General features: G+C 52.3%; 5 protein-coding genes across 9 annotated transcripts in view; 3 read left to right on the top strand and 2 right to left on the bottom strand.

The window, feature by feature from the left end:
• Positions 1 to 345, bottom strand: part of STAG3 (stromal antigen 3) — a 39,226-nt gene extending 38,881 nt beyond the window's left edge. Inside the window, exons 1-2 of the mRNA XM_053555494.1 lie at positions 299 to 345; positions 45 to 165 (exon numbers count right to left, since the gene is read on the bottom strand). The gene's annotated coding sequence lies outside the window, so the exon portion shown is untranslated. The remainder of the gene's footprint in view (positions 1 to 44; positions 166 to 298) is intronic.
• Positions 346 to 686: 341 nt separating this feature from the next.
• GPC2 (glypican 2) lies at positions 687 to 7,653 on the top strand. Its single transcript, XM_053555493.1, has 10 exons — positions 687 to 1,035; positions 1,643 to 1,801; positions 2,117 to 2,439; positions 3,900 to 3,980; positions 4,701 to 4,863; positions 5,103 to 5,233; positions 5,482 to 5,631; positions 5,713 to 5,852; positions 5,938 to 6,110; positions 6,774 to 7,653. The coding sequence occupies exons 1-10, from the start codon at positions 870 to 872 to the stop codon at positions 7,055 to 7,057; spliced, it is 1,770 nt and encodes a 589-aa protein (XP_053411468.1). The 5' UTR covers positions 687 to 869; the 3' UTR covers positions 7,058 to 7,653.
• A 589-nt stretch (positions 7,654 to 8,242) lies between these two features.
• On the top strand, positions 8,243 to 14,784 carry GAL3ST4 (galactose-3-O-sulfotransferase 4). Its single transcript, XM_053555487.1, has 4 exons — positions 8,243 to 8,405; positions 9,468 to 9,780; positions 9,948 to 10,251; positions 13,357 to 14,784. The coding sequence occupies exons 2-4, from the start codon at positions 9,656 to 9,658 to the stop codon at positions 14,386 to 14,388; spliced, it is 1,461 nt and encodes a 486-aa protein (XP_053411462.1). The 5' UTR covers positions 8,243 to 8,405; positions 9,468 to 9,655; the 3' UTR covers positions 14,389 to 14,784.
• Positions 14,785 to 14,993: 209 nt separating this feature from the next.
• On the top strand, positions 14,994 to 19,443 carry TRAPPC14 (trafficking protein particle complex subunit 14). 2 transcript variants are annotated; one of them, XM_053555485.1, is made up of 11 exons: positions 14,994 to 15,648; positions 15,865 to 15,960; positions 16,059 to 16,188; positions 16,355 to 16,441; positions 16,601 to 16,721; positions 16,818 to 16,965; positions 17,118 to 17,200; positions 17,299 to 17,462; positions 18,005 to 18,159; positions 18,387 to 18,580; positions 18,699 to 19,443. In XM_053555485.1, exons 1-11 carry the CDS (start codon positions 15,238 to 15,240, stop codon positions 18,850 to 18,852), a joined length of 1,743 nt encoding a protein of 580 aa, XP_053411460.1. In that variant the 5' UTR covers positions 14,994 to 15,237; the 3' UTR covers positions 18,853 to 19,443. The 2 variants fall into 2 exon arrangements, with proteins under 2 accessions (XP_053411460.1, XP_053411461.1); XM_053555486.1 differs by having other exon boundaries at positions 15,008 to 15,489.
• Positions 19,444 to 19,697: 254 nt separating this feature from the next.
• Positions 19,698 to 23,722, bottom strand: LAMTOR4 (late endosomal/lysosomal adaptor, MAPK and MTOR activator 4). 4 transcript variants are annotated; one of them, XM_053555491.1, is made up of 4 exons: positions 23,601 to 23,722; positions 23,033 to 23,113; positions 20,674 to 20,791; positions 19,698 to 20,005 (listed from the first exon to the last, which is right to left on the bottom strand). In XM_053555491.1, exons 1-4 carry the CDS (start codon positions 23,601 to 23,603, stop codon positions 19,908 to 19,910), a joined length of 300 nt encoding a protein of 99 aa, XP_053411466.1. In that variant the 5' UTR covers positions 23,604 to 23,722; the 3' UTR covers positions 19,698 to 19,907. The 4 variants fall into 4 exon arrangements, with proteins under 4 accessions (XP_053411466.1, XP_053411467.1, XP_053411464.1 ...); XM_053555492.1 differs by having other exon boundaries at positions 19,698 to 20,022; positions 23,537 to 23,615; XM_053555489.1 differs by having other exon boundaries at positions 23,001 to 23,113; positions 23,537 to 23,609.
• Between the last annotated feature and the right edge of the window lie 264 nt (positions 23,723 to 23,986).

Here is a 23,986-nt window from a genome sequence, read left to right as displayed (position 1 = left end):
AGGGTGGGAGCAGGGTGTATTCTTGGGTCAAAGAGGAGCCTCACTGTCCGAGCCCGGAAGAGCGACTTCTGGCTGAGCAGGGTTCACGCAAGGTCACCACCTCAGGTCCCTCAGGTATCTCTGGTCACTCCACTTTCGGCACAGACACCCTCCGTTTCCCTTCCCCTGGTAAAAAAAAAAGGGCAGAAAAAAAGCGGGAAGGCACGAGGCACGCTGTGCGCAGGCGCAAGTCCAACGGCTCGCCCCAGGGCTAGTAATTGTCGCGAGGTTTGGGAGTGTGCGAGCTCGTGCTTACCACGTTCCATTCGCGCCGCTCCACAGCCTCGTGCGGCAGAGCTCTGAAGCGTGCAGTACTGTCACGTGGGCTCAGGCACGAGGGCCGCCAACTTTAGCCCTGCGCCACCCCACCACTTTGCCCTCAATATACCCCTTCCTTACAGGGGACTTCGTATTAGACTCTCAGCAGCCTCTTCAATCTGGCTTCTCAACTGCCTTCGGGGTTTTACCCAGGCCCCGCCTGTTGAGCAGGATCAACCACGCCCCTATTCCACCAACCTCCTTAGTACGGCTGTGTCCCGCCCCTTCCCGAGATTCCTCGTTACATTGGCTTAAATTCTCCATTGACTCCGCCCCCGAAGACGGCTCCTTACCATCATTGGCCGGGCCTCGCCTGGAGCCCTGCCCCCGGTCCGGCTCCGGGCTCCCATTGTCTCGGCAGATGCCGCTTAGTCCAGCTATCGTGCTCTGTATTCAGTTTTCGGGGGGTAGCGCTCTTTCTCGGTCCCGCGACGGAAAACCGGATTCCCGAGTTTGGGCGGCTCTTCTTTCGTGCTTAGGACCCACTTTGCCGCCCCAGGGTGGCTGCAGCTATGTCCTCCCTGCGACCCCTTCTGCTTCTGCTGCTGCCTCTGTGTCCGGGTCCTGGTCCCAGACTGGGGAGCGAGGCAAAGGTCATCCGGAGTTGTGCAGAGACCCGGCAGGCGCTGGGGTCCCGGGGATATAGTTTAAACCTAATCCCTCCCGCCCTGATCTCAGGTGAGGAGAAAGAGGAAGGTTAGAGAATTGGGGGTGGAGGGCGGGGGCGGGTCCGCCCCATCTCACAATAACTCTGTTCCCTTTCAGAGTGACCGTTACATCCCACAATAATGCCTGTCCTCCTGTAACTTCCTTAGCAGAGTCACAGTAACCCTCCTGTGCACAGAATAGCTGTCTTACACCCCACCCCAGGAATCTTTCCTCATAATTAGCACCTCCCCATGTGTTTCTTTCTTCACAGCCATGTTCTCTTCGTATTTCTCTGAGCCCCTTCTATGATAATATTTTCGTGCTCACCAAGTAATCCCACCCCTCCACATCCCATTCTTCATCCTATAGAAGCTGTCCTACAAGTCCTTTAAGGTCTGTGTGTGATGTTGGGGAAGGTTACCTGAGGACGCTCCAACCACTAATTTGGCTTTCAGGGCACTTGTCAAATTGGTGATCCCATTGCAAAAGGGAGTGGACTTGGGATGGATGAGGGAGCAGACAATAGAAAAGACACCAGATGGGTAAAGAGAAGGAATTCTCCCCACCCTGAGATAGGTGAGATATGAAAGGAATTTCATATCACTTCCTACCATTCCTCTATATCTTCCCTGTCCAGGTGAGCACCTCCGGGTCTGTTCCCAGGAGTACACCTGCTGTTCCAGTGAAACAGAGCAGAGGCTGATGAAGGAGTCTGAAGCCACCTTTCGAAGCTTGATGGAGGACAACAGCTCCTTCCTGGTTCATACCCTGGCTGTCCAGCACAGAAAATTTAATGGTGAGAACCTGGGTTTCCCAAGCCTGGCTTCACACCTCTTCTATGTGCTCATGACCACAGCAGGCTCCCTGTCCCTACTCCCTACTCCATCCCTAAGGTACTCTATCCCCTTCCGGTGCTGGTTTAGCCCCCCAGTCCTGCCTGAGCCTCCCAAGTAGCTGGGATTACAGACTCTGCAGGGCCCTGCCCTCTCCCATTACCAGTTTCTGACTTCACTTGTCTTTTCCCTTCTCTCTCCTTCCCATCCCTTGCTGCCTCTGCCCTTTCACTTATCCCTCTTGGCCTCACCCCACCCATTCCCTGCATTTACTGCAGAGTTTTTTCGGGACATGCTCTCAGTAGCCCAGCACTCCCTGACCCAGCTCTTCTCCCACTCCTACGGCCGCCTGTATGCCCAGCACGCCCTCATATTCAATGGCCTGTTCTCTCGGCTGCGGGACTTCTATGAGAAGTCTGGTGAGGGGTTGGATGACACCTTGGTGGACTTCTGGGCACAGCTCCTGGAAAGAGTGTTCCCCCTGCTGCACCCACAGTACAGCTTTCCCCCTGACTACCTGCTCTGCCTCTCGCGCCTCGCCTCCTCTACTGATGGCTCTCTGCAGCCCTTCGGGGACTCACCCCGCCGACTCCGCCTACAGGTGAGGGTTCCTGAGGCCTGAGCTTCAGTCACCTCTGATCTAGTGAACTCTAAATTGTGCACTACTCATCTCCAAACTAGGGTGCTCCAGTCACCCTTGACCTGGTGACACCCTCACATACTACATTGCATCATCTCTGACCTGGTGACCCCTATCTCGAGCCTCAGTCACCCCTACCTGACCCAGTCTTCTGGGTCTCCTTTAAGTGGACACTCTTACCCCCATTCTGTGGCCTCTTTCACAATTTGCCCTTCGCCCCCAGCTACCATTCTGCCAACTCTTTGTTTGAGACAGTCTCACTCTGTCACCTGGGCTACAATGCGGTGTTGTCATCATAGTTCACTGCAACTTCAAAGTTCTGGGCTCAAGCAATCCTTCTGCCTCAGCCTCCTGAGTAGCTGGGATTATAGGCAAACACCACCCAGCCCAGCTAGTTTTTCCATTTTTAGTAGAGACAGGATCTTACTCTTGCTCATGCTGGTCTCAAACTCCTGAGCTCAAACGATCCTCCTACCTCAGCTTCCAGAGTGCTAGGATTACAGGCATGAGCTACCTTGTCTGGCCCCAACTATTTAATTCTTAACTTCCTTTGGTTCAACTAAACAGGAATTAGGCATTCAATATTTAAGAGGCATTTTCATGTATAATATGGCATTTAACTGTCATCATAACTCTTTGAGGTAGTACTAAAGATAAATACTTTTTAAAGTATTTAAAGATACTTAAGGGGTGGCGCCTGTGGCTCAGTGAGTAGAGCGCCGGCCCCATATGCTGAGGGTGGCGGGTTCAAACCCAGCCCCGGCCAAACTGCAACAACAACAACAACAAAAAAAGATACTTAAAAGTATTTAAAGATAAGGGGCGGTGCCTGTGGCTCAAAGGGATAGGGTGCTGGTCCCATATGCCAGAGGTGGTGGGTTCAAACTGAGCCCTGGCCAAAAACCACAAAATAAATAAATAAATAAATAAATAAAAAGTATTTAAAGATAAATACAAGGTAGTATTAAAGATAAAGATAATAAATATAGTAGTATCTTTATTTTACAGATGAGAAAATAGGATTCTACAGGTTAAGGTCCACAGCCAGTGTAAGTGGCAAAGCTGTATCTCACACCGAGGTCTTCTGGCTTCAAGTTCAGTTCTGATACACATTCTATCTCCAAGCCCTGTATGACACAGTCCCCTTGTCTCCTCCCAAACCTGGTTCCCCTAATCCTTTTAGACTATAATCCCTTGACCTGGTAACACCCTCACATACTGCATTGCATCATCTCTGACCTGGTGACCTGTGAGCCTCTTGAACCTGCTTCTCTCTATACCACCAGACGCTCTCCACATCCTAAGAGAATCTCACAGACCTATCCCCCACTGCTTGTCCCTTTAGTACAATCTCTTGGCCCCAATCTTGACTGACTCATGACAACCTTGTGGTTTTTCTCCCCTTCTTTCCTTTCCCCCAGATAACCCGGGCCCTTGTGGCTGCCCGGGCCCTTAAGGACAGCCTGGAGACTGGAAGAGAGGTGATCAGTGAGGCACTGAAGGTTAGAGGGCTTAAGTGTGGGCAAGACTCAGGAAGGGAGGGACAGAAGTGGGAAAGGCCTCACAAGGAAAAGTCAGGCACCAGCTGGGAAGAGGGCTGGGGCCTGCCCATATTGTCCTCCAGGCCCTCGCGTCCCAAGGAAGGGACTGAAGTCTGCCCTAAGTCATGATCCATGGTCTCCTACACCCCTGACCCTCTCCTGCCCTCTGATGACTCATAGCGCTTGCCAGTCCCCAAGGGCGTACTTATCTCCATAGCAATAAGGATTGGTGTATTGGGCCCCTCTGGATCCTCCAGAGCTCCCCCTTCCCTGTTACTAAAGGCCAGATGCTTGGCTTGGCCTCTCTCACCTCCAATCCTCCCCTGACTTCCCAGCCCCATCTCCTGCCTCTTCACTGTCTCTTCCCTCCCCAACTATCATGGGCTCACTCTTGTTCTGGAATCATCTCAGACCTCCTACTGCCTCTCTAGTTCTACTCCTCCCATGAAACAGTATCTGTGACCTGGTCCCTAGTAACTTCTGTCCTCAGATCTATAGCAGCCTTGTGGTATCACCTGCTGCTGTGTGGGCTCACCAACCCTAGATACTCACATCCAGCTCCCCAAACAGAACCTGGGGAAGGTGTAGTTGGGTATTTGACTTCTCTCTGTGCCCAGCACCAGGGTCAGCTGAGAGCAGTCAGGGTGTTTGTAGATGACACAGCTTGCTCTCTACCCCCAGGTGCGGGTGACTGAGGGCTGTCGCCAGGCTCTGATGCGTCTGATTGGCTGCCCCTTTTGTCAGGGGGTCCCCTTACTTATGCCCTGCCAAGGCTTCTGCCTCAATGTGGTTCGCGGCTGTCTCAGCAACAGGGGACTGGAGCCTGACTGGAGCAGCTATCTGGGTGAGGGGATTCATGAAAGCCTGTAATAAAGGAGGGCCCTCAATATGTCTGGGGCAGGTGAGGTGAGCTGGGGTAAAGCCATATGGAGGGGGAAGGTGTGAGGGAGGTTCTTGTCATGTGAATCCCCCGAAACACTTTGCTGCTCCTCTCTAAGGCCTGAGTGAGGATGTGTGGGAACATCTCAGTTCAGTGAGTGCCGCCCCTCATTCCACCCTTTCTCTTTCTCTATCTCCTTCTAGATAGTCTCTTGCTGCTGGCTGAGAAGCTCCAGGGCCCCTTTTCCTTTGAGCTGGCTGCTGAGTCTATTGGGGTGAAGATCTCAGAGGGTTTGATGTATCTGCAGGAAAACAGTGTGAAGGTGTCCACCCAGGTACAGGGGAGAAAAAGGAGGAGGTGAAGCCTGGGGCAAGGGGGACAGAGTGGAGGTGTCAGCCCAGGTTCAGGAGCCATAACAGCAGAAGTGAGGCTTGGGGTGGGGGACAGTGTGGGTGACAGGGAGACATGGTAGGGTATCTGGGGATATGTAGGGTGTCAGGGAAAACTGTCGAGTCAGATTGGAGACACAGGATAGGTTTTACTGCGGGGTGACTGTGTGTGAGGTCTTGCCATGTGCTGCAGGTATTTCAGGAATGCGGTCCTCCACACCTGGTGCGGGCCAGAAACCGCAGGACGCCTACGCCGCCCAGGGAAGAGGCGGGCCGGCCCAGGGTGTTGGTGGCCCAAGAGGAGCGGCCCACTACGGCAGCAGGCACCAACATGCACCGGCTGGTGAGTGGCAGCTCAGGCGGGGCTCGGGGGTGGGGTGAGGGCGCGCTCCAGCTCGCCCCGCCCCCTCTTTTGCTCGCCCAGGTGTGGGAGCTACGCGAAAGGCTGGGCAGGATGCGGGGCATCTGGGCCCGGCTGTCCCTGACGGTGTGCGGAGACTCCCGCATGGCAGTAGACGTCTCGCAGGAGGACACACCCTGCTGGACCGGAGCCGGACGCGGCAGGTGAGGCGCGGCGGCGGCGTGGGAGGGGTCGACAGGGCTGGAGGTCTGCGCGGGCGGGCGAGCTTCTGGGCTGCTCTGTTCATAGGTACTTGCCACCAGTGGTCGGGGGATCCGCGGCCGAGCAACACAACCCTGAGCTGCAGGTGGATGTCTCGCGCCCAGACGTGTCAACACGGCGGTGGCGGCTTATGCTTCGGGCGGCCACAGCTAGGATGAAGGCGGCCACGGTTGGACATAATTTGGACGGGCTGGACGGGGGTGAGACCTGGGTCCCCCCAAACCTGAGCTGCACCCATGGCTTTTCAAGTCCCTTCCCTGGCCTCGTAGTTCCTGCCCCTGCTTCTCTACTGGTAATAGTCATTCAATGCTTTAACAAGCGTCTATTGATCACTGACCTTAAGGGTATAAAGTAGAGACCAGTGAGTGGGTCTCTATCTTGGAATTTACAGCCCAGTGGGGGAGACATGAAAACATTATTACAGAACAGTGGGAAGCTTCTTCTTATGGGCAAAAGGCCATAGGAAGATAAGGGAAACCAGTGACATTGGGCTGGTCCCCTAAGGTGGAATTTGCCATAGAACCAAGGCATATGCTCATTTTTTCTTTCTCCTTTTAATGTCTGTCTTTGTCTCTCTACCATCCTCCCTCACCCCCTTATTGGTGGCTCTCTGCTTCTTTGTACTTTGCTTTTTCTGTCTTTTCCTGTTTATCCTCTCTCCCCATCTGCCTCTCTTTTTCTCCCTCCTCTTGCCTTCCCGTCACTCACTGCCTTTCTCCTTCCTCCCTACTTCATGGATCCACCTGTTTGTCTCCTGCCTGTTTTTCTGTTTTTATATCAATTTCTCTTCCTTCCTGTTTGTCTCTCCCACAGCTCCCCTACATGTGTTCCCTGACGCTGTCTGTCTGTGTCTCTCCTTACAGATGAGGATGCCAGCGGGTCTGGAGGAGGACAGCAGTATGCAGATGACTGGATGGCTGGGGCAGCAGCTGTGGCCCCTCCAGTCCGGCCTCCTCGGCCTCTTCGGCCTCCAAGCCCTCCTCGGAGGGACAGTTTTGGCAAAAGAGGAGGAGGTGGCAGAGGAGGAGGTGGCAGTGCCCGACACAACCAGGGCAGAAGCAGGAGTGGGGGGCTGTCTGTTTTTGTTCATACCCAACCCATCCTTATTCTTTCCCTCTCAGCCCTGACCCTGCTTGGACCTCGATAACAGGGGAGGGGTGCCCTGGCATTAGAAGGGTTCAAGGCCTTTTCCTCTCCTCTCCCCTCAGCTGGGTCTGGAGAGGAGTTTGAGGGGGCTTGCAGAGAGGGTGAACGGACTTTGGAGGTGAATGGCTGGGGCCCCAAATCCAGGAGATTTCCCCTTGGGGAGTTGAGGAGAATTGGGTGTTAACAATATTTATTTTTTCATTTGGTAAGGGTGGGTCCTGGGGGTATTTATTTAGGAGAGTGTGGCCTCCAGTTCTTTAAGGCTGGAGTTCCGCCTAACAAGGGAGAAAGGGGGGAGTTTTAGACTTACAGGTGGGGGATAGGGCTTGAAGAAAGTTGGAAGTGGGAGGGGTGGAACTCTAATGGGTTGGGTGCACCTGGTCTCAGAAATGGACAAAGCTGAGTACTGAAGTACTGACTGGCTGCAGACCAGGGGACTGGGGTGTGTGTAGGATATGAGGTTCTGTGGGTTGACATTCTGCTGAGTGTTTTTAGCAACAATTTCTTAATTTAAAATTTTTTTAAAATCTCTTCTCATGACTCTGTTATCAACATCTGTCACAAACTCTAAGTTTCATATGTTAGTGTTTGAGTCTGTTTTTCTGCAAATAAATGGTAATTTATTGTACCCTGTGCATGGCTTTCTGTGCCTTCAGCATCAGTCCCTTAGTCCTGGCTCCTAGCAGAGACCCCAGGGCTTCTGAGACTGGCTCAGTTTCTGCCTCTCTTAGAACCTGTCCCTGGGGCACAGGCTGAGGAGTGACACCTCCACCCCCAGTCTCTAAGTTGCCCAAATTAAGGGGAGATCTGTGGGGACAAGTTAGAAACTATATACGGAAGTGCCTTGTCACCTGCAAAATGCTCTTTGAACGCTGAGACATTAAGAGTAGTACCACACCACTGTCCCCTACCTTCAGGGTGAGGGATCTTGTTCTCTGAGTGTCAGCCACTGGCTACCTCCCCAAGTCCTTGACAATGTCTCCTTTTAAGTCTTGTCTATCACTTTTTTCTTTCTTCCTTAGTTTTTTCTGATGCCTGAATGAATCTTTTGTTCTGCAGAAAGCTGAGAGAAAAAGGCAGAATTGATTAGTGAGTGCGAAAGGAGGGTGGAAGTGGCGTCTTCCAAGGGCAGGCTAAATGCCCAGGCTGAGAGGGCAACACGCAGGGAGGGGAGACCAAGAAATGCGATGGAAGACGAAGCAGCTGCTCCGGCTGGCAGACAAAGGGAGGGGGGAGGAGCCAGCGCCGAGAAAGTTTGTGGGGAAAGTTGAGCTGAGCAAGGAGCCGGGCGGTGGCTGGGGCAGGCGGGAGGGCCCTGCACATTTCCCTGCTGCTCCCCTTGTGGTCCGGTGAGTGGGCAAGTGAAGCCGAGGCTGGGGTCTCGAATTCATGGGAGGAGATCCGAGGGGCTCATAGAACCTAGGGTCAGGGGCCAACCAAAGGCTGACAGTGGACTGAGCAGTCATCAAAGCTGAAGGGGACAGAGGGCTGGGATGGGGATAATGGGAAGAGGAAGACAGATGGAAGGAAATGAACTCAGGATGGGAGAGCCAGCTGTGGCTGATTCTGGGGTCTATGCTGGGGGTAAAGTAGGAATTGGGGAATCATGCCAGAGGAGGCGGATCTAGGTAGTAGTATGGGTTCTCTCTGCCTAGGGTCACCTCCCTCAGGGAAGGGGGCTGTCTGTTCTTGCTTGAGGGGTCGTGGTCGGTAATTGGGAGTTATAATCTGAAGGGGCAGGGCCAAACTCGGTGGATTAGGAAACTCAGTATTTGTGTCACAGAGTTTCTTGCTCTCCAGCCCCACCCTCTCAGCCTTCTCTGGGTGCACTGATAGGGTAGGAAAGTAGGATGAGGGTGTGTCCAGGGATCTGGGATTTTTTTTCTCACTGGGGTCTGCCCCGTGCTGAAAGAGAGGAGAGATGCCTGAGTTTACTACACAATGGCTCTTAGTCATGTCAAAGCCACTTGTATAAATCTAACCTTCCTTCTTCCTGCTTCGGTTCATTAACCTGTGTCCTGTCTGCTCCTGGTTCTCTCCTTATAGCTTCTCATCCCCACTTGAGACAGTCAGAGAGGCTTAGGAGAAAGCCAGGGGCCTGCCTCAATCTGACCTGTCATAATGAACTGATTAGTCTGATCTCTGGCTGGCTGTTCCATTCATGAGCTGAGATTCTTCTTTCCCTTCCAAATCCCTGAGGCTTAGGGAGAACCATAGGTGGGGGGCCAGTGGAAAGGATGGAGACAAGAAAGAGGATGACAGTAGAGGGAGTAGTTGTGAGACCACTAGAAGAGTCTAGGTGTTGACAGCACCCCGGTTCACTTCCCTCCCTGAGTGAGGCAGGTCTCAGCTGCAGCAGGAGGGGAGACTCTACCTCAGACTCCCCTCCTTCCCCCTCATTTCCCTTCTAGACGCTGACAGAGGCAAAAATCTGCTAACTCAGGGGCAGGCTCAACCAAGGCTGTGAGCAGGCCTGGGGAATGACCCCCCCGAACTCCAGCCAGTGCCTTCCGTGGCTGCAGGGCTGTCTCGAGCCGTCTCTACCTCTGTTCCCTGCCCTGGCTCTGTCCCTCTCTAGCTTCACCCTTCCCTGTGCCACATGGGTCCTCTGTCTCCTACCAGGACGATGCGGTTCTGGGGGCCTCGGAGCCTGGGGGTGGCTCTGGGAGTCTTCATGACCATCGGATTTGCCCTCCAGCTCTGGGGGGGACCCTTCCAGAGGAGGTGAGTTTCCAATCTTGTTCCAGCTCCCTACAGATGCCCCCACTTCCTCCTTCCCATACCATTTGGGGCTTTGACTCTCAGGGACTCCATGCCCTCTGGTCCTCTCCACAAGAAGCCTATCCACTTACTGCTGAGAGAAAGGACACTTGCCATCCGTCTTTTCCCAGGCTACCCAAGCTGCAGCTCCGACATCCCTGGGCCCCATCCCCGAGACCAGCCTCTCCGTCCTGCCCACCCCGGCAGCGGCTAGTGTTCCTGAAGACGCATAAATCGGGGAGCAGCTCTGTGCTAAGCCTGCTTCATCGCTACGGGGACCAGCATGGGCTGCGCTTCGCTCTCCCTGCCCGCTACCAGTTCGGCTACCCAAGGCTTTTCCAGGCCTCTCGGGTCAAAGGCCACCACCCCCAGGGTGGAGACACCCAGTTCCCCTTCCACATCCTCTGTCACCACATGAGGTTCAACCTAAAAGAGGTGAGGGGTATAGCAGGGGGTGGATGGGATTGAACATCACTTTCACCCAAAAGTTGGACATGGGGGCTGGCCACAGGGAGGGATTTCCTATTGCCCGCTCCTCACGTATCCTTTCCTCAGTAGCTTCTGGGAGCCAGAGTCCTCCTCTCTCCCATCTGGTGCTAACCCAGTCTCTTTCCTTGACCAATTTATTTTTTTGTTGTCATTGCTTGCCAGCTGAGCTCTGAACTCTTACCTCTAGGTGCCCCTTGCCCTCCTCAGTGTCTCTTCCACTGCCACTAGGGGGCCCCTGCTCCTCCTGACTTTTCTTCCTCTCATTCCCCCACCAAGTTTGCCATATATTTCTTTCTTTCTTTTCTTTTCTTTTCTTTTTTTTGAGACAGAGCCTCAGGCTGTCACCCTGGGTAGAGTACCATGGCAACACAGCTCACAGCAACCTCCAACTCCTGGGCTCAAGCGATTCTCCTGCCTCTGCCTCCCAAGTAGCTGGGACTACAGGTGCCTGCCACAACACCTGGGTATTTTTTGGTTGCAGCCATCATTGTTGTTTGGCGGGCCCGGGTTGGATTTGAACCCACCAGCTCAGGTGTATGTGGCTGGCGCCTTAGCCGCTTGAGCCACAGGTGCCGAGCCCATATATATATATTTTTTGCTAATTTTTTTCTTTTTGCTAATTTTTTGTAGGGATGGGATCTTGCTATGTTGTCCAGGTTTGTCTTGAACTCCTGGGGTCAAGTGATTCTCCCACCTTAACCTCCCAAAGTGCTGGGATTACAGGCACTGCACCTAGCCATCTGCCACATTTTGAGGATCAGCTATATGTCAAGATCTAGGCTGAGCATAGAGAAATAGTTGGGTAGAAACTAAGTCCTGATACCTAGAAGCCTCAGTTCTAATGGAGAGTTGAGCACATGCCCACACAGGAACCCAAGATTGTCAGAAGAAAATCAATATGCAAATTAAAAGATACAGGGGAGGAACTAACCTTTACTGAGTATTTACTGAGTGCTGGGTACTAATCTTACCATCGCCTTTACAAGAAGGCATTATAAGTGTCTCTAATACAGGGCGGCGCCTGTGGCTCAGTCGGTAAGGCGCCAGCCCCATGTGCCGAGGGTGGCGGGTTCAAACCCAGCCCCGGCCAAACTGCAACCAAAAAATAGCCGGGCGTTGTGGCAGGCGCCTGTAGTCCCAGCTACTCGGGAGGCTGAGGCAAGAGAATCGCTTAAGCCCAGGAGTTGGAAGTTGCTGTGAGCTGTGTGAGGCCACGGCACTCTACCGAGGGCCATAAAGTGAGACCCTGTCTCTACAAAAAAAAAAAAAAGTGTCTCAAATACACATACAAGGAGTTTGAGTCTCAGAGAGGCTAACTGGCCTCCAACACATAGAAAGTGACAGAGCTAGGAACTGAACCCAGGTCCACATACTCTAAACTCAAGGCTGTTTCTGAGGCATGTGTATGTGTGCTGTATCCAGAATGGTGTCCATCAAAAGAGATGGAGCTTTCTGAAGAGATGGTTTTTGTTTTGTTTTGTTTTGTTTTTGAGACAGAGTCTCACTGTGTTGCCCTCAGTAGAGTGCTGTTGCATCATAGCTCACAGCAACCTCAAACTCTTGGGCTTTAGTGATTCTTTTGCCTCAGCCTCCCAAGTAGCTGGGACTACAGGCACATGCTATTTTTTTTTTTTTTTTTTTTTTTTTTGTAGAGACAGAGTCTCACTTTATTGCCCTTGGTGGAGTGGTGTGGCGTCACAGCTCACAGCAACATCCAACTCCTGGGCTTATGCAATTCTCTTGCTTCAGCCTCCCGAGTAGCTGGGCCTACAGGTGCCTGGCACAACACCCGGCTATTTTTTGTTGCAGTTTGGCTGGGGCCGTGTTTGAACCCACCACCCTTGGTATATGGGGCAGCACCCTACCCACTGAGCCACAGGCAGCGCCCAACAACAGGCTATTTTTTTTTTTGTCACAGTTGTCATTGTTGTTTAGCTGGCCTAGGTCAGATTCAAACCGCCAGCCTCGGTGTATGTGGCTGGTACTGTAAACACTGTACTATGGGCGCCAAGCCTGGAGAGAGGGGTTTTAAAGGAAAAGGTGGGCGTGGCTTTGTGGTAAGGAGAACATCAGGTATTCTTAGAGGGAGCAGAGCATCAGCACAGACACGGTCCTATGTGTGAGAAAGGGAGTGTGTGCACCCTGGAAGAACTTCAGCAAAGATTGCAAAGACACCGTCATTGAAGCTGGAGTAGTGTGGGCATGATTTACAGTGAGCACTAAGGGATCGCTATTGGGAGTGAGGCAATGACAGTGATCTTTGAGGTAGTTTCCCCAGGGGGTAGAATGATGGACTTCATCATCACCACTGTTCATTGAATACCTACCATGTTCCAGGCATTTCCATATTCTTCCAGGTAAGTGTTAACCCAGATTTATAGATGCAGAAACAAAGACTCTGAGAAGTTTGATAACATGCCCAAAGTCACACAATTAGCAAATGGCAGAATTGGGATTTTATCCCAGGTCAATTGAATGCCAAAGTCTGTTGTCATCACTATCCCTGTACGCCTCTGCCTTCAGTCTTTGCCTTTTAGGTGTGCCATACTTCTGGAGCAGACAGTGAAAGGTCAGGATGATGATGGAAATCATTTTCAGATACAGAAATCCTCCAGGGAATCTAGGAGTTAGGTTCTGATGTGTATCTGCCTGTGGGGCATTGTTAGGGTGTTAACCTGATTCTGTGTTGGGGAGAAGGGAGATCACATGTCCAAGCCCTCAGGCCAGCACCCTACCAAGTGGCCACTGCTCTCCAAAGCCCCAGTCCAGGGTGTCTTTTGCTCTCCAAGGAGCCTAGCTTCCCACACTCCAGGTTTCTTTATAACCTTTATCTCATAGATCCTTCATAATTAGCTAGGAAGGAATGATCATCCCCGTTTATCAGATAAGCAAATTGAGTCTCAGAGATGATAGCAAGTCACAGAACCTGGGGGTTCCTAGCAGAGCTGTGAGAAAGTGTGAGGATTCTAGGAATCACTGGGCACTTGGCTTGTGCTTACTTTCTCCTGGAACTAGTTCTTTCTCCCTATGTCTGTCTTTTCTCCTTCACAGGTACTTCAGGTCATGCCTTCTGACAGCTTCTTCTTTTCCATTGTCCGAGATCCTGCTGCTCTGGCCCGCTCTGCCTTCTCCTATTATAAATCCACCTCATCAGCCTTTCGAAAGTCACCATCTTTGGCTGCCTTCCTGGCCAATCCTCGAGCTTTCTACCAGCCTGGGGGCCGTGGGGACCACTACGCCCGCAATTTATTATGGTTTGACTTTGGTCTCCCCTTTCCTCCAGAGATGAGGGCCAAGAAAGGGAATCTTCACCCCTCCAGAAACCCCCACCCCCACCAGATGCATGTCTTGCCTTCTGGCGCTGGCCCTCGAGTCCGAATCCTAGATCCCAATGCTCTCTTCCATCCTATTTCCACTGTTGTTCATGGTAACATCCAGACACGCAGCCCTCCCTCTTTAAATTTGGGGTCTTCATCCTTCATCCAGTGGAGCCTAGCGTGGCTGGACTCCGTCTTTGACCTGGTCTTAGTGGCTGAGTACTTTGATGAATCTTTAGTTCTGCTGGCAGATGCCCTGTGCTGGGATCTGGATGATGTGGTGGGCTTCATGCACAATGCCCAGGCTGGAGGTGAGCAGGGCCTCAGCATTGCCAACAACGGTGGATTGACTGTTGAGGATCAGCGGCTGAATGCACGGGCTCGAGCCTGGAACAACCTAGACTGGGCTCTCTATGTTCATTTCAATCGTAGTCTATGGACACGGATAGAGCAATATGGCCAGAAACGGCTGGAGAAAGCCGTGGCTGAGCTCCGGGCTCGCAGAGAAGCCCTGGCCAAACATTGTCTGGTAGGGGGTGAGGCTTTAGACCCCAAATACATCACTGACCGTCGGTTCCGCCCCTTCCAGTTTGGGTCAGCTAAGGTTTTGGGCTATATACTTCGGAGTGGACTGAGCCCCCAAGACCAGGAAGAATGTGAGCGCCTGGTTACCCCTGAGCTACAATACAAGGACAAGTTGGACACCAAGCAGTTCCCCCCTACAGCCCCACTGCCCCTCAAGACTTCAAAGCTGCTCTCTCCATAAGCATCAGACCACAGATTTAAAACAAAAAGCAGCTAAGATACAAGGGCACATGTGATGTGTATGGGGCAGTTACATGCCATTTCTGCTTCCCTCAGAAGGGATAGGATTCCGCCCTAATGCAGACCCCGTCTTCTGGCCTTGGACGTGGAATCCCAGACATTAGGTTCCCAGCAGCGCCTCTCGCCTCCACACATTTTGCCCTTTCCCCTTTCCAGCCCCACTGCAGGTCCTCTTAGCACTCTCCAAAGTCCCTCGAGGGGCTAACGATGGAGGGTGCCAGGAGAGGTTGGGGCATGGTGATCTGGAATGATTCGTCCATTTCTCTATGAAATATTTGTTATTGTTTATTTCACTATGAAATGTTTGTTGAATGAATAAAGAATTTGGAACTTCTATTAGACTTATGTAGAACAAAAAGAGGAAAAATGGAGAATCTTCCTGGGAGCAGCAGGGCTGGAAGGGATCTTTTCAATATTTCTTCCCAAAGCTCGCCTACGATCTCAGGACCATTCTCCACGCCGCAGCCCACCGCGTCAATCCCGCCCCCTCCTCCGCTCCCGGAGCCCCGAGATTCCGGGGCCTTGGAGGCCACACCCCTCCCCTTCCGCTTCCGGTTTGTGGCCAGTCATTCGGTCCTGTAGCCCGGTTCTGGCATTACGGAGTCTCGGTTCCGCGTTCGTTGCCCGGGTTTTCCTGACTGGGCTGGTCTCTTGGACCGCCTCGGCCCTGCGCATTACCTCTGGGGGTCAGGACTTGCTGGAGTCACCCTAGTGGGCTCCCTGGTCCTCCGTGGGCCCTGCCGGGGCAGGTCTCCAGTCCCAGCTCCGGGCGCTCTGTCCTCGCTGTCCCATGGAGTCCCAGTGCGACTACTCGATGTACTTTCCGGCCGTGCCACTGCCACCGCGCGCAGAGCTGGCAGGGGACCCGGGCCGGTACCGGGCGCTGCCCAGGCGCAACCATCTATATTTGGGGGAGACTGTCCGTTTCCTGCTGGTGCTGCGCTGCCGAGGCGGCGCAGGGTCCGGCGCTGGGGGCTGTCCGGGCTTGGGCTCCCGAGGGGCCTGGGCAGAACTGGCAACCGCCCTGGCCGCCCTGGCCTCTGTCAGCGCTGGAGGCGGGATGACAGGGGGCGGGGGCGCCGGCAACCAGGATTCCGAACCCCCAGGGGGAGGGGATCCTGGGGGTGGAGGGTTGTTCCGAGGCTGCAGTCCTCTTCTCACCCATGGCCCGGACCCTGCTACCTCAGGGGGAGCGACCACGGTGAGAAGTTTGGGGTGACATGGCACAGGGCAGAGGGGCGGTTTGCTGGGTGCCACAGACAGGATGGAAATGGACGCTGGGTGCTTAAGGCAAGGAGCAGATGACTGCCCAGGAGAGGGGAGGAGGGCACGAGACTTAATAGTGCAGTCTTAAAGAAAACACTAGCAGACTGCCTTTGACTCTCTACTGATCTCTTCACCCTATTCACAACCTCAGCTCCCTGTGGAGGAACCGATTGTGTCCACAGATGAGGTCATCTTCCCACTCACTGTTTCATTGGACAGACTGCCCCCAGGGACACCTAAGGCCAAGGTAAGATGGCTGGGGGTGGTGTCCTAATTCAGACGCCCTTTCGAGGCTCAGCCACCTGTCTCTACCCTTGACTGTGGTCCTGTGTCCCTCAAACCCAGATTGTAGTGACTGTGTGGAAGCGGGAGGTTGAGGCACCAGAGGTCAGAGATCAAGGCTACCTGCGATTGCTGCAGACTCGATCTCCTGGGGAGACCTTCCGGGGCGAGCAGAGTGCTTTCAAGGCCCAAGGTGGGGAGGAGAATGCAGAGAACAGCTGGAGTCTGGGATCTGGGGGACCGAGTGGAGGGGTCATGCTGGAGAGTACCTTATGGGGGAGAAGAGGATGATTAGAGCTGTGGGTTGGAGGTGAGTCTGCGCCCAGATTATCATTTCTTGCTTCTGCCCCCATCCACAGTGAGCACCCTGCTGACTCTGCTGCCCCCTCCAGTTCTGAAATGCCGGCAGTTCACTGTGGCTGGAAAACACTTGACTGTGCTCAAGGGTGAGCATATCTGCCTACTCAAGTCCTGAGTAGAAGCAAGAGAACTGACTGGATGGTAGTTCTTCTGGGCAGGCTGGAGGGGACAGGTCCATTTTTGGAGGGTAAAGGTGGGGCCCAAAGGGTCCAGCTACTCAGAACTAAGCTGGTTTTCTCCATTAGTGCTGAACAGCTCCTCCCAAGAGGAAATCTCCATCTGGGATATCCGAATCCTCCCCAACTTCAATGCTAGTTATCTACCTGTTATGCCTGATGGCTCTGTGCTGCTGGTGGACAATGTCTGGTGAGGTCCTGGGGAGTGGCAGGGCTATGAACTGGTAGGGGCAAAGGCTGAGCTCTAAGATGGAGAGATCATGCCCTGTCCTCTTTTCTGTACTAGTCACCAGTCTGGAGAAGTCTCCATGGGCTCCTTTTGCCGGCTCCCTGGTACCTCTGGCTGCTTCCCCTGCCCACTTAGTGCCCTGGAGGAACACAACTTCCTGTTCCAGTTGAGAGGGGGTGAGCAGCCCCCTGCAGGGGCCAAGGAGGTGAGCAGAAGCTGGAACCAGGGAAGGAGGTTCCAAGGTTGGTGTGTTCAAGGAAAGGGATAAGGAAAGTGAGAAGGAAAAACCAGGAGGTTGATTAAAGATGGGAGGGGAACCTCTAATATATGTGAAGTCTCCTCCTGTCCTTCCTGCAGGGCTTGGAAGTTCCCCTTATTGCTGTGGTTCAGTGGTCTACCCCAAAACTGCCCTTCACCCAGAGCATCTACACCCACTACCGGTGAGTGTGTGGGACTCCATGTGGGGCCATGCAGGCACTGCCCATCTACCTCTGTTGCCTGATACACACATCCAGCTTCCCCCTCTCACTGTTCCTAGCCTGCCCAGTGTCCGCCTGGACCGCCCATGCTTTGTGATGACTGCTTCTTGTGAGTCCCCTGTTCGGACCTATGAGCGTTTTACTGTCACATACACACTGCTCAACAACCTCCAAGACTTCCTTGCTGTGAGGCTCGTATGGACCCCGGAGCATGCACAGGCTGGTAGGTCAGCTGCCAAGTTGGGACCTAGTCCCAAGGAAGGAAGGACAGTGAAAACAGCTCAAACCTGGTGTTGTCCCCATCACAGTGGATGACTTATGGCAGGTGGCTTTGGCTCTATACCTGGGTAGTCTCCACAGTGTCACAGATGGAGAGTTTAGAAAGGCAGTGAGGCAGAGTGATTTTTAAGGGCATAGACACTGGAGCTACACTTTCTGGCATGAGTTCTACCTCTCATTTACTAGCTGTGTGACCTTGGTAAGTTACTTAACCTCCCTGAGCCTCAGAGGCCTCACCTCTAAACTAGAGCAATTAATACCTCGTGAGATTGTCATGCAAATTGATGAGTTGGTACATGCAAAGTGGTTAGAATAGGCTCAGCACACGGCATTAGCTACTGTCATCCATACCACCTGGCAAAAGATAACATTTGCTCAGTTTGCTCCACAGAATGGCTCTGAGGACCAAAGGAGGCTGTGCTTGCGAAGGCCCTTTGGGAACTGAGGAACGCTGTAGTGTTTCCTGGTCCCTGTTTCTGCCCCCAGGCAAACAGCTGTGTGAGGAGGAACGCCGGGCCATGCAGGCAGCCCTGGACTCTGTCGTCTGCCATACACCTCTCAACAACCTGGGTTTTTCCCGGAAGGGCAGTGCGCTCACCTTCAGTGTGGCCTTCCAAGCTCTGAGGACCGGGCTCTTTGAGGTGGGCTGGGGAGGGTCTGGACTGAGTGCTGGGTGATGTAGAATGTTGTGGGGAGAGGCAGGAAGGACCCTTAGCTTCTGTGTATGAAATATAATGGGGAATATTGAAAAGCTGGGCAGAAGGAAGGTGGGATTGAGGTCCAACATTGGTCAATAAGAAGGAGCAGATATGAAAGGTCTGGGACCTGGAAGCTCAGCGGGAATGCTGACCTGTGCCTCTCACCCCAGCTGAGCCAGCACATGAAACTGAAGCTACAGTTCACCGCCAGTGTGTCACACCCTCCACCTGAGGCCCGGCCTCTCTCTCGGAAAAGCAGCCCCAGCAGCCCTGCCGTCCGGGACTTGGTGGAGAGGCATCAGGCTAGCCTGGGCCGCTCTCAGTCATTCTCCCACCAACAGCCTTCCCGCAGCCACCTCATGAGGTATAAAACCAGGGAGTAGGGGTGGGTGGTGGCACTGGATTGGGCAGAAGCTGGAACCAGGGAAGGAGCAGGGAGGGTGCTGACTTTGACAGAGCCCACAGCCTTTGTTTTCTCCCAGGTCAGGCAGTGTGATGGAGCGCAGGGCCATCACACCCCCCGTGGCCTCCCCCGTCGGCCGCCCCCTCTACCTGCCCCCTGACAAGGCTGTGCTCTCTCTGGACAAGATTGCCAAGCGCGAGTGCAAGGTCCTAGTGGTGGAGCCTGTCAAATAGTGCCCTGCCAGCTATGCTCCCTCTTACACTCCAGAAACCGAAAGCCCCTGGACGGGGTGTTTACTCTCAGTCTGTGCCTCCCTGGAATGCCTCCCCTGGGGGTGAGGAGGCCCACCAGATCTGCCTGTCTGTGTCTGCTGATGAGAGAAGAAGCTGTGAAATGAGTGGGCTTGGCCGCAGCACTAAGGCAATAGTATTTCCTCGAGTTCCCCATGGGGGGAGGGGGGGCTGGCCCCACCCCTAGGCCAGGGCAAGGGCTCAAAGAGTTCTCTTGCCCCCAGCCCTTTACTCTGGTTCTAAGTTTACAAAGTATTTTCTTCATTCCTGTTTAGTCCTTTTCTGCCTCTGACATTCCCTCCCACCCACCCCACAGGGCTGAGGTTAGGGTGGTGATGACAAAGGACCTGGACAAAGACTCTCCTGTCTGAGAGGTCAGGGAGACAGCGAGGGGGCCTCCTGTTGCCCCTGATGTTTACGTTTGCAGCCTGAAGCACTTTAAGTTTTTTTTTTTTTTTTGGTCTGTTCCTATAACTTATTCTCCAACTACTGCTTCCAACTGAAATGAGACTATTAAATGCCTATTCAGGAGGGTGAAGAATGATTGCTGTTCATGTGTTAATGGAAGGAGCAGAGACTGCCAGGACTCACAGTTATTTCCCTTCCTCATGTTCACAGACAGGTCCCCTGCTCGCTTCCCATTCGTTTGTTTCTGATACCCACTTTTACAATGTTCAGAGGTCACCCTGCTTCACTTACCCTATGAAGTATATGACTTTCTCCCCAGAAGTAGAAGACAGACCTGGAGTGTAACCCACCCCCCACATACACACATCCCTGGGCTGAAGAACATCTGACTCAAGTTTATTAGGGAAGTCCCCTTGTCCTCATTCACTTTGACACAGTACAAAGTCCCTGAGCCTCTGCCCTTCCAGGTAGGGGTGGGTGAGCAGAAGGCCTTAGTTTTTGCAGCAAGCCAAGAAAGAGGTGGAGGATGGCTATGCCTTCATCATAGAGGCCCATGGACCCAATCCGCATCTCTGAACCCTCTGGCTGGTTCAGACGTCAATGGGTTCCCGGCCTCGGTTCTGCCTCTTCACCACAAACACCCTCTGTCCTGAGACGGTCACCAGCAGTGTGTGCTCTCCAAAGACCACTGGAGGAAAGATCCACCTTCCCTCGCCCCAGGAGAAGGAAGGGAGCACACAGTTAGTGGGTGCATCAGCCTCTACGAGGTCACACACACATTGGCTGGGATCAAAAGCCAAAGAAATTCTATAGTTCTAAGCTCATAGTAGCCTCTTTCTTTTATAGGGCAGGGGGATGGGCATGCCTGGTGGGGCAGACTGGGTCTCACTCTGTTGCCCAGGCTTGCGTGCCATAGAGTGATCATACTGCAACCTCAAACTCCTGGGCTAAAGCAATCCTCTTACCTCTTCCTCCTGAGTAGCTGGGACTAAAGGTGGGCACTACCACACCTGGCTTATTATTCTATTTTTTTTTGTAGAGACAAGGTCTTGCTATGTTGCCCAGTGTTCTCCAACTCCTGGTCTCAAGCAATCCCCCCACCTTGGCCTCTCAAAGTGCTAGGATTAAAGGCATGAGCCACTGTGCCCAGCCGAATGGCCTTTGTTAAATCTCTCTTTTCTTGCTTTCTCTGCTCAATTCTGACACGGGGAATTCCAAAGATAAGAAAGAGAACACACCAGGGACCCCAGGAGGAGATAGTAGAAGGCTTGTAAGAAGGAAACAGGTGTTTTTTTCCTAAGAAACCCTCTGGGAGAACCCCCTCTCCTACCACCACCACCAGAGGCTAAGGCTCACCCGACAGACGCTTGAAGGGGACATTCATGCTGTGGTGCAGTCGGAAACCGCAGGCTGTGCTGACCAGCTCAGAGATGGCACTGGCTGCCTGCTCATCATTCTCGAGATCCCCGGATGACTGCATGCAGATGGAGAAGGGTAGTAGGAATTTAGGCACAGCATTGGGAAGGAATTCCTGACAGTCCTTTTAGCTCTCTCTCTCCATCTTCCAATACCCCTAGGCCACCCAGTTTTGGAAAAGCCATCCTTAAACCTCCACATGATGTATCTTGTCACCTTCCCAATGTCATCCTGATTCTCATAAATACTGGGCTTCTGATGAGCAGCATGTCTCATTTTTTTCAAGAGACAGGGTCTTGCTCTTTCACCCAGGAATACAGTAGCATTATCAGCTCACTACAGCCTGAGTTCAAACAAGCTTCTTGCCTCAGCTACCCAAGTAGCTAGGCCTATAGGTGTGTCCCAACATGCCCAGCTAATTTTTCTTATTTTTTTAGAGAGGTTTCACTATGTTGCCCACTGGCCTCAAGTACTCTTCCTTTTTCAGCATCCTGAGTTGCTAGGATTATAAGCATGAGCACTCACTGCACCAGGAACGTCCATCTCTTTAATTACTGTTCTTTTCTTAACCCCTCAAAACTGGGTTTCTTACTTGTCCTCACCTATATAATAAAATCATTCTTCAAAATCAATGCCTGCCCACCACAGACGTGTTAAAGACACCATCCTTTTCTCAGTCTTCCCACTTGCTGCTCTATCTGCAGAATGTGAAAATGTAAACATCCCCTTTGTCCTTCAACTCCTCCCTCTACTTACTTCTTAGATAAGTATGAGACAGTGGCCTGGGCTTCCTTTTTTCTAGTGACTATCTCAACTTCCTTTTCCCAACTCCTCGATATGGGCCTCACAATAGGTTTAGTTTAGTTTCCTTTGCTGTTAGACATACTGTACCTCGGTTTCCTCATTTGTAAATTGAGGATAACAGTACCTGCCTCATGGGCTTATTATGAGGGTTACATAAATAATATTGGAAAGATGCTTAGAACAACTCATATTAACTGCTTTTTTTTTTTTTTTTTTAAGAGACAGAGTTTCACTTTATTACCCTCGGTAGAGTGCTGTGGCGTCACACAGTTCACAGCAACTTAACTGCTTTTTTTTGAGACAGAGTTTTACTTTCTCACCCTTGGTAAAGTGCCACGGTGTCACAGCTCACAACAACCTCAAACTCTTGGGCTTAAGTGATCCTCTTACCTCAGCTTCCTAAATAGCTAGGACTACAGGCACCCACCACAATGCCCTGCAACTTTTTTAGAGATGGGGTCTTACTCTTGCTCAGGCTGGTCTCCTGAACTCAAGTAATCCACCTGCCTCAACCTCCCAGGGTGCTAGGATTACAGACATGAGCCACCATGCCTGGCAACTGCTGTTACTTACATCAAACTTAATGTCTTAAGTCAGGCCATCAGAATTCTCCCTGTTCACCTCCCTCCCAATCTACTTCCTTTCTTGATTTCCTGTTTATTAAGACACTATCATTCTTCTAGGCCTCTTAAGTTCAAAGTCTTACGGATAAAGAAGTATTTCCTCTATTACCTATACCTAGTCATTACCAAGCTATACTGATTCCTTTCAAATTTCTTCTTACACCTACTCAGACCAGTCTCATGTCTAGCTTACTCCCTTTCAAACCCACCTTCACACTACCAGAACAATTTTGCTCAACCATTTCATTGGGTCATGTTTCCATTCAGAAAACTTTCAAACTTCCTATTACCCTCAAGATTAAGTCCAAATGTGTTAATTTCAAAATCCTCTATATTACAGCCTTTGCTTAACTAAATCCTCTTTTTCCCTCAAATCTTTTCACCATAAACCCACCACCGATTTAGACAGGTTGACGTCACATGCCTGCAAATATGTTTACCTCCCAGGCCTGAATACTCTCCTTTATTTAAGCTCAACTAAATACCTACCTCCAAGAAAGTGTCCTTGCCATAACATGAAGAACTCCTTCAGTAGTCTTTACCACTTGCATTGTTTTCAAACTTTAACTTTAAGCCTTGTCTCTAGCTAGATCAAAAAGCTATACAGTACTATGGAAAAAAATATAAAAGCTTCTTTAAGACATACCAAATAAATACATAACTGAGAGAACTTAATTATCATCAAACCTGAAACTAGCTGCGAGACTTTGGTAAAGTGAGTGAAATTCCTTTACCTCAGAACAGTTAGAAGACTAAGACTCCAGAGATCGGTTATTAAAAGCTTACTATATGCTAGATAGAATACCTGGTAAAGGCTGAGAACAGAAAGGACAATATTACAAGGGGACCCCAGACCCTTTCCCAGAACGCACCGCCAGCACTGCACCTTCGCTCAGCACCAGATACCCGAGCTGGTCTGGGATTCGCTCCAGCCCCTGGGTCAGTGCGGAAGTCTAGTGGATAAAGATGCAAGCAGTGAGAAGCATGCTTAGGATAGCCTCTGATACCCTTCACCTGCAAATCGTCTCTCTTGATGATGGCTCCCCGGCTCTCTCTTTCCCAAGCGAGGGCCCTTCCTATTCCCTCTACGGTGGACTTCAACATGGATCTTCCTGAGACTCCTCCCACCATCATTGTCGGCCCCGGGGCTCCCCTGGTCTTCCACAGCCCACTTCTGTTACCCCGGGAGGCCTTTGCAGCCCCTCTCTACAATTCCCTTAGCGCTCCAAACCTGCCCCGCAGACTCTCAGTCCAGAACACCCTCCCACAGCTCCTCTTCGGCCCTCTATGTCCCCACCCCTCCCATTTCCATTCTCTCTTCGTCCCAGGGTGACTGGAGGGGAGAGGGTAATGCAGGCCAAGCAAGGGGCACCCACAGACATTGAGGAACAGGGACGCGGAACCCCGGGCGCTTATTTCCGCGCATGCGTCCTCACTCACCATCTCAGCCTTAGGTGCTCCGGGAACTCCCTACCACATAGGTAGCTTCCGGCTCCAGGACCCGGTCACGTGCTTCCACAGGGTCTACTCCTTCTGCTGCGCGTCACTGGCGCTTACTCCCGCCCTTAACAGGCGGATTGGAACGAAGCTACTCCCTGAGACTTAATCAGCCAACGAGGAGCGCTGCTTCCCGGGGACGCGCGCGGATTGGTCTCATGCTGTCTTTAACACCCATCTCCCCGCCCCTCAGCCTCGGATCGGGGGGAGGAGCCAGGAATGTCTGCGGACCTGCGCTAGTTTGTGGTACCTGGGGTTTTACCTAAATCTAAATTACTGCTTACCAGTTTTACCAGAAGCGAATCCCTTTGTGGGTTTCAGAGTTCACC

This window comes from Nycticebus coucang, chromosome 12, assembly GCF_027406575.1.
Source record: "Nycticebus coucang isolate mNycCou1 chromosome 12, mNycCou1.pri, whole genome shotgun sequence".
NCBI classification, from domain to species: domain Eukaryota; kingdom Metazoa; phylum Chordata; class Mammalia; order Primates; family Lorisidae; genus Nycticebus; species Nycticebus coucang.
The sequence above is the reverse complement of the archived record's forward strand: the minus strand, read 5'-3'. Positions and strand labels throughout refer to the sequence as shown.

What these genes read in the sequence shown, in the direction of transcription:
- GPC2 (XM_053555493.1), top strand. Translation starts at nt 870, where the DNA reads ATGTCCTCCCTGCGACCCCTTCTGCTTCTGCTGCTGCCTCTGTGTCCG. An exon ending in TGATCAGTGAGGCACTGAAG is followed by an intron (nt 3,981 to 4,700) that starts GTTAGAGGGCTT and finishes CTCTACCCCCAG; the next exon opens with GTGCGGGTGACTGAGGGCTG. An exon ending in GCACCAACATGCACCGGCTG is followed by an intron (nt 5,632 to 5,712) that starts GTGAGTGGCAGC and finishes TTGCTCGCCCAG; the next exon opens with GTGTGGGAGCTACGCGAAAG.
- GAL3ST4 (XM_053555487.1), top strand. Translation starts at nt 9,656, where the DNA reads ATGGGTCCTCTGTCTCCTACCAGGACGATGCGGTTCTGGGGGCCTCGG. An exon ending in GGGGGACCCTTCCAGAGGAG is followed by an intron (nt 9,781 to 9,947) that starts GTGAGTTTCCAA and finishes GTCTTTTCCCAG; the next exon opens with GCTACCCAAGCTGCAGCTCC. An exon ending in TGAGGTTCAACCTAAAAGAG is followed by an intron (nt 10,252 to 13,356) that starts GTGAGGGGTATA and finishes TCTCCTTCACAG; the next exon opens with GTACTTCAGGTCATGCCTTC.
- TRAPPC14 (XM_053555485.1), top strand. Translation starts at nt 15,238, where the DNA reads ATGGAGTCCCAGTGCGACTACTCGATGTACTTTCCGGCCGTGCCACTG. An exon ending in CAGGGACACCTAAGGCCAAG is followed by an intron (nt 15,961 to 16,058) that starts GTAAGATGGCTG and finishes CCTCAAACCCAG; the next exon opens with ATTGTAGTGACTGTGTGGAA. An exon ending in CCCGGAGCATGCACAGGCTG is followed by an intron (nt 17,463 to 18,004) that starts GTAGGTCAGCTG and finishes TTCTGCCCCCAG; the next exon opens with GCAAACAGCTGTGTGAGGAG.
- LAMTOR4 (XM_053555489.1), bottom strand. Translation starts at nt 23,603, where the DNA reads ATGGTGAGTGAGGACGCATGCGCGGAAATAAGCGCCCGGGGTTCCGCG. An exon ending in GTCCCTGTTCCTCAATGTCT is followed by an intron (nt 23,114 to 23,536) that starts GTGGGTGCCCCT and finishes TTTATCCACTAG; the next exon opens with ACTTCCGCACTGACCCAGGG. An exon ending in AAAGGGTCTGGGGTCCCCTT is followed by an intron (nt 20,792 to 23,000) that starts GTAATATTGTCC and finishes ATCTGCATGCAG; the next exon opens with TCATCCGGGGATCTCGAGAA.